The 13755-nt window shown below is 40.7% G+C and overlaps 1 protein-coding gene across 1 annotated transcript; it reads left to right on the top strand.

The window, feature by feature from the left end:
• Positions 1-4715: 4715 nt before the first annotated feature.
• Positions 4716-6038, top strand: LOC102666462 (uncharacterized). Its single transcript, XM_006573904.1, has 2 exons — positions 4716-5093; positions 5190-6038. The coding sequence occupies exons 1-2, from the start codon at positions 4716-4718 to the stop codon at positions 6036-6038; spliced, it is 1227 nt and encodes a 408-aa protein (XP_006573967.1).
• The last annotated feature ends 7717 nt before the right edge of the window (positions 6039-13755 follow it).

Genomic DNA, 13755 nt, shown 5'->3' with positions numbered 1-13755 from the left:
TTGAATTTGCATGAATTAAGCTATCGATTAATTAACCATAACGTAGTTGAGAGCTACATGTGATTGCGTGAATTAACCTATTATTTGCATGAATTAACCTATTGAAAGAGTGACTTTTTTTGCATAGACTCTAATGACATAAAACCAATAAGATATTGGCACACACCATTGTTACATTAATGAATATAACACTTCCTCTTATAAGCATGAACCGGTAATTATGTGTTAATATTTTGTCAAATTTGTACATCTAAGTTAAATACAATACATTTATATGTAATTTCTTATTGTGGAGTAAAAATGTGTTTGCTTTTCAAAACCACATTAAACTAAAGATAAAAAAAATATTTTTTTAATTGTGTTGAATATTTAATATAAAACTTATTACATATTGTGAAAAGTGAAGAATTAAAAAAAAAAAGGTGGCTTTAAAGAGTATGAGAATTTTTTTAAGACTACGTGTATATCATTTAAGTATTTAGCACAAGTATATGCCTAGGCTCAAACGTGAGACCTCTAATTAAGAGAAAATAATTTCACGTCCAACCGTCAATTAATCTAAGTGTTTGATGACCCTCTATTATGTTAATTTATTATTACCAGTAAATAAAACAATTAACTTTAACTATAATGGTAGCTCACATGTAAAAACATGATGGTAAAAGGCATAAGATCCATTTGGTAAAGTTAAAGCTTTAGCTAAAACTCAAGAGGTCACTCCATAGTTTATATTGGCATCACCTAACTTTTATTTAAAAAATAATATATGTAAGTTTCATTTAAATAAATGAAATGAACTTTTTTTTAGAATAAAATAAATGAAATTAATAACTACATAACACATCCTTACTTTATTTTATTTTTAATTTTCATAAATTTGGAAAGATATTAATTAAAATAAATTATTATTATTTTCAATATTTTTATATAAATAATTAAAAAAAGATAATACTTTATAATTAAAAAAACCTTTTTCAAAGTAAACAAATTCTTGAATTTTCATTTCACAGGTAAATATTTAACGCAAACAAACTTTAGTATTAATATACAAAATTGAAAATTTCTTTCATATTATAAATAAACAAATGTTAGTTATATTTCATTTTTATACAACATTTCTATAAATTAGAAGGGAAAACCTATAATCTATAGTCTATAGTAAATACATGAAAGAATGTTTTTTAAAAGGAAGGTTGACATGCCACATCCTCTAGAGTAATAAACAATTAATTATTTGTTCATTTAAATTTAAATTAAAAAACTGATTCAAACATTCATTAATTTCTTATTAAGATTTATCATTATTATTATTATTATTATTATTATTATTATTATTATTATTATTATTATTATTATTATATTTATCATTAAATAGATGACTACTAATTTAAATAAGTAATTGTTAGACTAATTAAACTAATTCAATTCAGCACAAACAATTGATTTATAAATCAATGGTGATTTATTTAATAAATTAATTGTTAAATCTTTATAATTAGTATGGTTATAGAATAAAATAATTATTAATTTTATTTAATCAATCAATAATTTTCATTTCATATTAATTATTAATTAACTTAATACAATTGATTGATTGTAGGTTATGCAATCACTATTTATGGTGATAGCTAACAACCATTTATATACGTCAACAACGTATATTAATAGTAGTGAATTTTAAGGATCAAATCAATTCCCATTCAACAATTATAATTACTTAATTTTTAGGGAAAAAAACAAATTTTATTTACCAAATTTTTAGATGACTATATTTTCAAAATTAATTATACTTAAATTAAGAATGAAATATATTATTTTTCATATTAAAAATATATTAGACACTCTAATTCACATTCTGTAAAACTGAATATTATTTTAAATTAAATCTTTTCATGTTAATATTATTAAAAAAATAGTAATTAATGTACACTTTTAGGATGACGATCCAATTAATATGTTTTAAATAGATAAATTTTGCTATGGACATTTGAATTTTAAATTTTATAATTCATTTTGAGTGTATTTTTTTTATAAAGGTAATTAATAATCTTTTTGTCTATAAATATATTGTTTCCATTTTGAAATCATATAACATGTCATTTATATATAGAATTAATAAAATAAATATTGTTTATGAGATATGTTTTGATTTACACGTTGACTATAAAATAAAACTCATTAACTTGTGGAACTGATAACTACTAAATAATTGTGAATTAATAGTAGTTAAATAGTCAAATTTTGGCTTAAAATTAATTATTTAGCAGTTATTTATAATTAAAAGTTAAAAAATTAATTAAATTGAATTTCTGGTTGCAGATACAAAAAATGAGGTTACATTAAGCAAAAAGGGCAACAGAAATGAAGAGAAAGAAGGAATTTTAAAGCAGGCCCAGCCCAACAGTGGCGCTAAGCGAGCAACCAAATGCAGGCGCTAAGCGTGGCGTTAAGCACGAAGGAGCAGAAACCGTTACGCGCGCTAAGCCCAGCTAGGCGCCCAGCGCGTGATCCAACAGAAGCACAGGCTAAGCCTGTAGGGCGCGCTGAGCGCGCGATCTGAACGCGCTAAGCGCGAGGTGCGCGAGGTGTCACGCTGAGCGCGACTATGAAGGCCCAAAAGCCCACTTCAGCAACTATAAATAGAGAGCCAGTCCCAAGGAATCATTACCTTGTCTAAGAGCACTGTTCTCAGCACTTCAAGCCTGAGCTCTCCCTTCTTTTTTTATATTCTTGGTTTTTATCCCCATTCTTTCTTTCACCCCCAGTTGTAAGCCCTCAATGCCCATGAGTGGCTAATTCCCTAACTAGGGTCTGGCAGGCCTAAAAAGCCAACGATGTACGGTGTGCTTCAAGAATTATCAATGCAAAGGGAATTTATTCCAGGTTTTTCTGTTCTAATTCTTTCCTTGTTATCTTGCATTTGTTTTTAAATTTCTTTTGGGTTTTATTCGCTCGGGAAAGGGTATTTCCTAATAAGGATTTAAGAATTAATGCATGCATTAGTTTTAGGGGTTATACACTTGGGAAAGGGTAACACCTAACAGAACATCTTAAGAAAAGAATCATTGGGTTAGCATTGCTAGGCATAGAATGATAACCCACTGCCCATGCATTTAAGCAACATCTAGAACTTAACCTTAATGCATTTTAATTATTGAATCTTCGCAAATGCATTTGGGAGATAGGTAGTTAAAATAGGCTTGCCAACGTGAGGCATCAGGGGCAAGTAATTAACAGATGTGGGTAGAACTAATACCAATGCATTGGTAATGGATATCATATTTACATGCATCGTAGGCCAATTGGGTTTGTCCGGTCTTGACATCTTTATTAATTGTCTTTCCTTTTAAAGTATTTGATTTGGTAACCACCCCTTATTTCTGCATTTATTTCTGTCTTTATTATCTTTACTCATACTTACAAATTGAGAAGTATTTAATAAAGTGCAATAAAATCCTTGCGGAAACGATACTCGGACTTCCGAGTTTTACTACTTAATAGCGATTTGGTACACTTGCCAAAGTCTCAACAAGTTTTTGGCGCCGTTGCCGGGGATTTTATTTTCGCACTTAATTACCATACTATATCAGTTTGTAAGCCCAACTCTTCTTTTCTTGGCTTATTCTATTAGTATTTTCTCTTTACTTCTATTCTTTCTTTCTTTCATAATTGCACGGGTAGTGCCTTTTTGTTTTTATGCGACTTAGGACTGCATATGGAGATGTTGTCCCTATCAACTTAGAAATTGAAGCTACTTGTCGGCGAAACAACGCTGCAAGAAGAAGGGAACAAGACACAGAAGGAAGCAGTTACACCTCACCTCCTTTTTCTCCACATCACGCTGAAATGGACGGGGAACCGGCACGAAGAGTCACCCTAGAGGACTTCTCCAATACCGCCACTCCTCAGTTCTTCACGAGCATTGCAAGACCAGAGGTACAAGCCGCCAATATTTCCTACCCGTATTCCCTTATTCAGCTAATCCAAGGGAACCTCTTCCATGGTCTTCTAAGCGAAGATCCATATGCTCACCTTGCCTCGTACATAGAAATATGCAACACCGTAAAAATCGTTGGAGTCCCAGAAGATGCGGTACGCCTTAACCTCTTCTCCTTTTCTCTAGCAGGAGAGGCAAAACGATGGTTGCACTCTTTCAAAGGCAACAACTTAAGAACCTGGGAAGAAGTAGTGGAAAAGTTATTAAAGAAGTACTTCCCAGAGTCAAAGACTGCTGAAGGGAAAATGGAGATTTCTTCTTTCCATCAATTCCCGGATGAGTCCCTTAGCGAAGCACTAGACCGTTTTCACGGGCTGTTACGAAAGACACCGACACACGGATACAGCGAGCTGGTACAACTGAACATATTCATCGATGGCTTGCGGCCTCAATCGAAACAGCTACTAGACGCATCCGCAGGGGGAAAAATCAAACTGAAGACTCCCGAAGAAGCGATGAAGCTCATTGAGAACATGACGGCCAGTGATCAAGCAATCCTTCGTGATCGTAGCTATGTGCCCACAAAAAGAAGCCTTTTGGAACTTGGCACGTAGGACGCGACATTGGCACAGAACAAGCTGTTGACGAGACAGATAGAAGCCCTTACCGAAACCCTCAGCAAATTACCTCAACAATTACAAGCGGTAAGTTCTTCCCACTCTTCTATTTTGCAGGTAGAAGGATGCCCCACATGCGGAGGAACCTATGAGCCTGGACAATGTGTAAGCCAACAGGATACTTCTCGAGAAGCAAACTATATGGGCATACCAAATCGCGGATTCCAGGGTTACAACCAAGGGAACTTATCCGGATTCCACTAAGGGGGAGCAGGATTCAATCACGGACCACCGGGATTCAATCAAGGAAGAAACTTCACGCAAGGTTCAGGGTGGAGGAATCAGGGAAACCAGTACAAGGAGCAAAGGAATCAACAATCATACCAACCGCCATACCAGCATCCCAGCCAGGCCCCATTAAGCAAGAAAAGCCCACCAATATAGAAGAACTGTTGCTGCAATTCATCCAGGAAACACGATTCCATCAAAAGAGCACGGATGCAGCTATTCGAAATCTGGAAGTTCAAATGGGCCAATTGGCACAAGACAAAGCCAAACGGCCCACTAGAACTTTCGGAGCTAACACGGAGAAGAACCCAAAGGAAGAATGCAAGGTCGTGCTGACTTGAGGGCAGAAGAAAGCACAGGAGGAAGGTAAGGTTGAAGAAGAAGACTGGTCAGAGGAAGACAGGACAGAGACACCAGAAGAAAGGATAGAAGAAGAGGAGAAAGTGGCATCACCACCTACAACCAAGAGTCAGGAAGCGCGGGAAGCCAGGAAAGAAGAACCACCAGCCCTATCACAAGATCTCCCACATCCTGTGATACCCACCAAGAAGAACAAGGAATGTTATTTCAAGCGTTTCTTGGAAATATTCAAAGGGCTGGAGATCACTATGCCATTCGGGGAAGCCTTACAGCAGATGCCCTTATACTCCAAATTTATGAAGGACATCCTCACCAAGAAGGGGAAGTACATTGACAATGAGAACATTGTGGTAGGGGGTAACTGTAGCGCTATAATACAAAGGAAGCTACCCAAGAAGTTTAAGGACCACGGAAGTGTTACCATCCCGTGCACCATAGGGAAGGAGACGGTGAACAAGGCCCTCATTGACTTAGGAGCAAGTATCAATCTGATGCCCTTGTCAATGTGTAAAAGAATTGAGAATCTGAAGATAGATCCTACCAAGATGACGCTTCAGCTAGCAGACCGCTCGATTACAAGGCCGTACGGGGTGGTAGAAGATGTCCTAGTCAAGGTACGCCACTTTACTTTTCCGGTGGACTTTGTCATAATGGATATCGAAGAAGACACATACATTCCCCTCATCTTAGGCAGACCATTCATGCTGACTGCCAACTGTGTGGTGGATATGGGGAATGGGAACTTGGAGTTGAGTATTGACAATCAGAAGATCACCTTCGACCAATTCAAAGCAATGAAGTATCCACATGAAGGTTGGAAGTGTTTCAGAGTATAAGAGATTGATAAGGAAGATGCCAGTATTCTCGAGATACCACAATCTTCACTGGAGAAAGCAATGGTAAATGCTTTGGACTGTCTAACCAGTGAAGAGGAGAAAGATCTGAAGGCTTGCTTGGAAGACTTGGATCGACAAGACAGTATTCCTGAGGGAGAAGCCAAATTTGAGACGCTAGAAGAGAAAGTTCCGTCCGAGAAGAAGAAGATAGAGTTGAAGATATTGCCCGATCATCTAAAGTATGTGTTCTTGGAGGAAGATAAGCCTGTAGTAATCAGCAATGCACTCACAACAGAGGAAGAAAACAGGTTAGTAGATATCCTCAAGAAACACAGGGAAGCTATTGGATGGCATATATCGGATCTCAAGGGAATTAGCCCTGCTTATTGCATGCACAGAATAATGATGGAAAAGGATTACAAGCCAGTCCGACAACCCCAGAGGCGGCTAAATCCAACAATGAAGGAAGAGGTCAGAAAGGAGGTACTCAAGCTCTTGGAGGCTGGGCTCATATATCCCATCTCTGATAGCGCTTGGGTAAGCCCAGTACAGGTGGTTCCCAAGAAAGGTGGAATGACAGTAGTACGGAATGAGAAGAACGACTTGATACCAACACGAACTGTCACTGGTTGGCGAATGTGCATCGATTATCGCAAGCTGAATGAGGCCACCCGAAAGGACCACTTCCCTCTACCTTTCATGGATCAGATGCTGGAGAGACTTGTAGGGCAGACGTACTATTGTTTCTTGGATGGATACTCGGGATATAATCAGATTGCGGTGGACCCTAGAGACCAAGAGAAGACGGCCTTCACATGCCCTTTTGGCGTCTTTGCTTACAGAAGGATGCCATTCGGGTTATGTAATGCACCAGCCACATTTCAGAGGTGCATGCTGGCCATTTTTTCAGACATGGTGGAGAAAAGCATCGAGGTATTCATGGATGACTTCTTGGTTTTTGGACCCTCATTTGACAGTTGTTTGAGGAACCTAGAGATGGTACTTCAGAGGTGCGTAAAGACTAACTTAGTGTTGAACTGGGAGAAGTGTCATTTTATGGTTCGAGAGGGCATAGTCCTGGGCCACAAGATCTCAGCTAGAGGGATTGAGGTTGACCAAGCAAAGATAGACGTTATAGAGAAGCTGCCACCACCATTGAATATTAAAGGTGTCAGAAGTTTCTTAGGGCATGCAGGATTCTACAAGAGATTCATCAAGGATTTCTCGAAGATTGCCAGACCCCTAAGCAACCTGCTGAATAAAGATGTGGCCTTCAAGTTTGATGAAGAATGTTCAGCAGCATTTCAGACACTGAAGGACAAGCTCACTACTGCACTTGTGATGATTGCACCTGACTGGAATAAAGACTTTGAGCTAATGTGTGATGCCAGTGATTATGCCATAGGAGCAGTTCTAGGACAGAGACACGACAAGGTATTTCATGCCATCTATTATGCTAGCAGGGTCCTAAATGAAGCACAGTTGAATTATGCCACCACAGAAAAGGAAATGCTAGTTGTTGTCTTTGCCTTGGAGAAGTTCAGGTCATACTTGATAGGATCGAAGGTCACCATTTTTACAGATCATGTTGTCATCAAGCACCTGCTTGCCAAAACAGACTCAAAGCCAAGGTTGATTAGATGGGTCCTCTTATTGCAAGAGTTTGACATCGTCATCAAGGATAAGAGAGGATCTGAGAATGTGGTAGCCGATCACTTATCTCGGTTAAAGAATGAAGAAGTCACCTAGGAAGAGCCAAAGGTAAGAGATGAATTTCCTGATGAGTTTCTTTTGCAGGTTACCACCAAACCTTGGTTTGTAGACATGGCAAACTACAAAGCCACGAGAGTCATTCCAGAGGAGTATACTTGGAGTCAGAGGAAGAAATTTCTACACGATGCACGCTTCTATGTGTGGGATGACCCCCATTTGTTCAAAGCAGGAGCAGATAATGTATTGAGAAGATGTGTCACAAAGGAAGAAGCACGAAGCATTCTTTGGCACTGTCACAGTTCACCATACGGCGGACATCACAGCGGGGACAGAACAGCAGCAAAAGTGCTACAATCAGGTTTTTTCTGGCCCTCTCTTTTTAAAGATGCTTACGAGTTTGTGCGTTGTTGTGATAGATGCCAGAGAACAGGGGAGATATCGCGAAGAAATGAGATGCCTTTACAGAACATCATGGAAGTGGAAATCTTTGACTGTTGGGGCATAGACTTCATGGGACCTCTGCCTTCGTCATATGGAAATATCTACATCCTGGTAGCAGTGGATTATGTCTCCAAGTGGGTGGAGGCTATAGCTACGCTGAAGGACGATGCCAGGGTAGTAATCAAGTTTCTAAAGAAGAACATTTTCTCCCGCTACGGAGTCCCACGAGCCTTGATTAGTGATGGAGGAACGCACTTCTGCAACAATCAGTTGAAGAAAGTCCTGGAGCACTATAATGTCCGACATAAGGTGGCCACACCTTATCATCCTCAGACGAATGGCCAAGCAGAAATCTCTAACAGGGAGCTCAAGTGAATCCTGGAGAAGACAATTCCATCATCCAGAAAGGATTGGGCCTTGAAGCTCGATGATACTCTCTAGGCCTATAGGACAGCGTTCAAGACCCCCATCGGCTTATCGCCATTTTAGCTAGTGTATGGGAAGTCATGCCATTTACCAGTGGAGCTGGAGCACAAAGCATATTGGGCTCTCCGGTTGCTTAACTTTGACAACAATGCATGCGGGGAAAAGAGGAAATTACAGCTTTAGGAGTTAGAGGAGATGAGACTGAATGCCTATGAATCGTCCAGAATTTACAAGGAAAAAACGAAGGCATATCATGATAAGAAGCTACAGAGGAGAGAATTCCAGCCAGGGCAGCAGGTATTGCTCTTTAACTCAAGGCTAAGGTTGTTCCCAGGTAAGCTGAAGTCCAAGTGGTTAGGGCCGTTTATCATAAAAGAAGTTAGACCTCATGGAGCAGTGGAATTGGTGGACCCTAGAGAAGAGAACTTCGAGAAGAAATGGATCGTCAATGGCCAGCGCTTAAAGCCGTATAACGGAGGACAACTAGAGCGATTGACGACCATCATCTATTTGAATGATCCTTGAGAAAGCTTACTGTCTAGCTAAAGACAATAAACTAAGCGCTGGTTGGGAGGCAACCCAACATTTATTGTAAAAATGTAGTTCTTTCATTTAAAAAAAAAGCCCAACAGGTGCAAACAGCAAACAGGGGGTATGAAAAGCAAAGGCCCAACAGGTGCAGTCAGCAAAAGGAGGGGTACCCATAGCAGAAGTGAAGTGGGCTGCACGAAGCCATGCGCTTAGCGCGCGCCCCTCGCGCTAAGCGCCCAGGTTAGTTTTTGAATTTTGAATTTTAAATCTGAAGGGCAACCAAGGGACGTTTTCCCTGGTGCGCTTAGTGGCCACATGCGCGCTAAGCGCGCACGTCAAAAATTCTGGGGAGTTTTTGAAACTCCCCAACCCCTCAGTTGCCTTTAGGGGGGCTTTTTAAGTGCAGAACTTCATTTCTTTTTCTTTTCTCTGCGCTTTTACACTTTCCACACTTCCTCTCTGCATCCTCTTCTCACTTTCACATTCCCTTGTGATTTTCACGCTGATTAACAGGAAAAACGAGGTAAGATTTGAATCTGGTTGTGCTGTAGCATTTGTAGGTATCATCACGCTAAGCCTTGCACATAGGCTTAGCGGGAACAAACAATGTGAAGAACAAAACGAGGAGCGCGCTAAGCCGCTGTAAGACACAGGAGCCACCACGAAGCACGCGCTTAGCCAGCACGGTCGCGCTAAGCGCGCTCATCAACTTCAGCGAACGCGCTAAGCGCGTGCTAGTGGCGCTAAGCGTGTGCTAGTGGCGCTAAGCGTGTGCCTCCTTCAGCAGACAGGCGCGCCAAACGTGGGGCTGGGCCTCAGGGCCCATCAGCCTCGCGCCTTGCTTTCTGCACCCCCCTTCTTCATAACTGCATCCCCTCTTTCTGCTTTCTGCACCCCCATGTCTACTAACTGCAGTCTGTTTTTTGTTGTTTTTGTTTTTTTTTCAGATGACTTCTCGCAAGCGCCGTGACGTGCCCACACCAGGGGAAGCGTCCAACTGGGACTTTTCCCGCTTTACATCCGAGATCGCTTGGCATAGGTACCAAGACAACATTCAGCTTCGGAACATCCTTCCGAAGAGGAATGTTGAACTTGGGCCTGGTATGTTTGATGAGTTCCTCCAGGAATTCAGGAGGTGCAGATGGGACCAGGTGCTGACTCAACTACCAGAGAAGAGGATCGATGTGGCTCTGGTGAAAGAGTTTTATTCGAACCTATATGATCCAGAGGACCACAGTCCCAGATTTTGCAGGGTGCGAGGACAGGTCGTTCACTTTGACGCTGACACGATTAACGACTTCCTCGACACCCCAGTCATCTTGGAGGACGGGGACCAAATACCTCAGCACTCACCCCGATTCTGACACCATCGCTGCCACATTATGTACTCCAGGGGGGCGTTTTGTTCTTAATGCCGATGGTCTCCCCTGGAAGCTGCTGAGGAAGGACATGACGACACTCGCTCAGACATGGAGTGTCCTCTCTTATTATGATCTCGCGCCCACTTCTCACACATCTGATGTTAATCTTGACAGAGCACGCTTGATCTATGGCTTGGTGAGCCGCATGGATATGGACGTGGACAGCTTTATATCTCAGCAGATCAGTCAGATTGCCTAGTCCAGCACCTTGAGGCTCGGGTTCCCAGCATTGATTACAGTGCTGTGTGACATTCAGGGGGTGGTTTCTGATACCCTGATATTTGAGTCACTCAGCCCTGCGATCAACTTGGCCTACGTGAAGAAGAACTGCTGGAACCCCGCTGATCCATCGATCACCTTTCCAGGGACTCGCCGCACACGCACCAGAGCTTCGACATCAGCATCAGAGGCCCCTCTTTCTACCCAGCCTCCGTCTCAACCTTCTTCTCAGAGACCGCGACCTTCACCTGCCTCCACCTCAGCATCCCTAGGCATGCATGGTCAGATGCTGAGGTCCATTCACGTTGGACAACAGCTCATCATGGAGAACATGCATAGGCTATCCTTACACCTGCAGATGGACCCACCGCTCATCACTCCAGAGGCTTATCGTCAGCAGGTTGCCTGGCCAGGAGACCAGCCCTCCACTGACAGGGGGGAAGAGCCTTCTGGAGCCGCTGAGGATCCTGCGGTCGATGAAGACCTCATTGCTGACTTAGCCAGCGCTGACTGGGGCCCATGGGCAGACTTGGGTGGAGGCAGTTGATGTTTCCTTTTATGTTTTGTTGTTTTCTTTTATGTTTGGTGTTTTCTTCTTTCTTATGTTTCGTTTATGTGGTCTGTTTGGGTAAAAAGAAGTAGTAGTAATAATATCAGTATTTCAGTATGTGTTTTCTGAGTAATAATTGCATGATAAACTTGAGCAGTCATAATTTTTGAGCTTGTTCTGGAAGGTTCAAACACTTGAGATGCCACTAATCTTTGGAAACACTGGTTCTGGAAGCACAAGTCAGGCCAGAAAATGGAACATGAATAGCATAAGGTGGGAAGGTTAGTCTGATGGAACAAGGTCATAACTGGTACGCCGTATACTTGCTTAAATTCCGGTGAGTGTGTGAACTTAATTGTGAGAGAAAACGCTTGTTTTTAAGTTCCTGGTTTTGCATCAGTCTTGGATTGTTAGAATAGTTACTTAAGGTGGATATGATCAAGGCCATGTTTGTTATATTTAGCTACTTAACCAAAAAGCCAACCCGACATCATTTTTTTTCCCCTTGCACCCATGATTGAGCCTATATATTATTTTGAATTAACCCTTGAGCCAATAAAATGATAGTCCTACCCTTTAGGATGATAAGAGAGCAAAAATGGGTTATAAAGGTCTTAATTTGGGGGATTTTGGAAAATAGGTAGCTAAGATAGTAGTACAACACATAGTAAGACACCTCTCACAAACTGGAAGCCCAATTATAAAAAAAAAATGAATGTAATAAAGGGCAGAAACAAAAGAGCAAGAGAGGTGACAAATGAAAAGTGCTGTGGGAAAATGAAAGGGTTAAGAAAAAGGCTTCGGAAGAATTAGAAATTTTTGCTCTCTTAATCCTAAGTTTGAATTTCCAAGAAAAATCATGATTTTTTGTAAGCCAAGCCCCAATACAAGCTAATAAAGTCCTTAGTGATCCACCTAAAGGTAACTAAAGATAACTGTACTTAAGATGAAATGCAAAACTTTGGAGTCTTACTTGCAGGTTGTTAGTAAAATTGCAAACACTAAACCAGACACTTGTGAGCAGAGGGAAACACCAGCCTTGTGAGGAAAGTAAGGCGAGCCAAATTTGATCAAGATTCCAGAGGACTGATTAATTCCATTCTTGTGTTGTATGCTTTCATTTTGAGATGTTGACAGATGCGGAAGGGACCACTGAAAGAAGGAGGAACTGAAGCCATTGATAGTGTTGGAACACTCAGAACTTGTTTGAAAATTTATTTTTATTCTTGGTTTGCTTGGGGACAAGCAAAGTTTAATTTGGGGGATTTTGATAACTGCTAAATAATTGTGAATTAATAGTAGTTAAATAGTCAAATTTTGGCTTAAAATTAATTATTTAGCAGTTATTTATAATTAAAAGTTGAAAAATTAATTAAATTGAATTTCTGGTTGCAGATACGAAAAATGAGGTTACATTAAGCAAAAAGGACAACAGAAATGAAGAGAAAGAAGGAATTCTAAAGCAGGCCCAGTCCAACAGTGGCGCTAAGCGAGCAACCAAATGCAGGCGCTAAGCGTGGCGTTAAGCACGAAGGAGCAGAAACCGTTACGCGCGCTAAGCCCATCTAGGCGCCCAGCGCACGATCCAACAGAAGCACAGGCTAAGCCTGCAGGGCGCGCTGAGCGCGCGATCTGAACGCGCTAAGCGCGAGGTGTCATGCTGAGCGCGACTATGAAGGCCCAAAAACCCACTTCAGCAACTATAAATAGAGAGCCAGTCCCAAGGAATCATCACCTCGTCTCAGAGCACTGTTCTCAGAACTTCAAGCCTGAGCTCTCCCTTCTTTCTTTATATTCTTGGTTTTTATCCCCATTCTTTCTTTCACCCCCAGTTGTAAGCCCTCAATGGCCATGAGTGGCTAATCCCCTAGCTAGGGCGTGACAGGCCTAAAAAGCCAACGATGTACGGTGTGCTTCAAGAATTATCAATGTAAAGGGAATTTATTCCAGGTTTTTCTGTTCTAATTCTTTTCTTGTTATCTTGCATTTGTTCTTAAATTTCTTTTGGGTTTTATTCGCTCGGGAGAGGGTATTTCCTAATAAGGATTTAAGAATTAATGCATGCATTAGTTTTAAGGGTTATACACTTGGGGAAGGGTAACACCTAACAGAACATCTTAAGAAAAGAATCCTTGGGTTAGCATTGCTAGGCATAGAATGATAACCCAATGCCCATGCATTTAAGCAACATCTAGAACTTAACCTTAATGCATTTTAATTATTGAATCTTCGCAAAGGTATTTGGGAGATAAGTAGTTAAAATAGGTTTGCCAACGTGAGGCATCAGGGGCAAGTAATTAACAGATGTGGGTAGAACTAATACCAGTGCAGCATTGGTAATGAATATCATATTTACATGCATCGTAGGCCAATTGGGTTTGTCCGGTCTTGGCATCTTTATCAATTGTCTTTCCTT

The sequence above is a fragment of the Glycine max genome, chromosome 1, assembly GCF_000004515.6.
Source record: "Glycine max cultivar Williams 82 chromosome 1, Glycine_max_v4.0, whole genome shotgun sequence".
Lineage (NCBI taxonomy): Eukaryota > Viridiplantae > Streptophyta > Magnoliopsida > Fabales > Fabaceae > Glycine > Glycine max.
The sequence above is the reverse complement of the archived record's forward strand: the minus strand, read 5'-3'. Positions and strand labels throughout refer to the sequence as shown.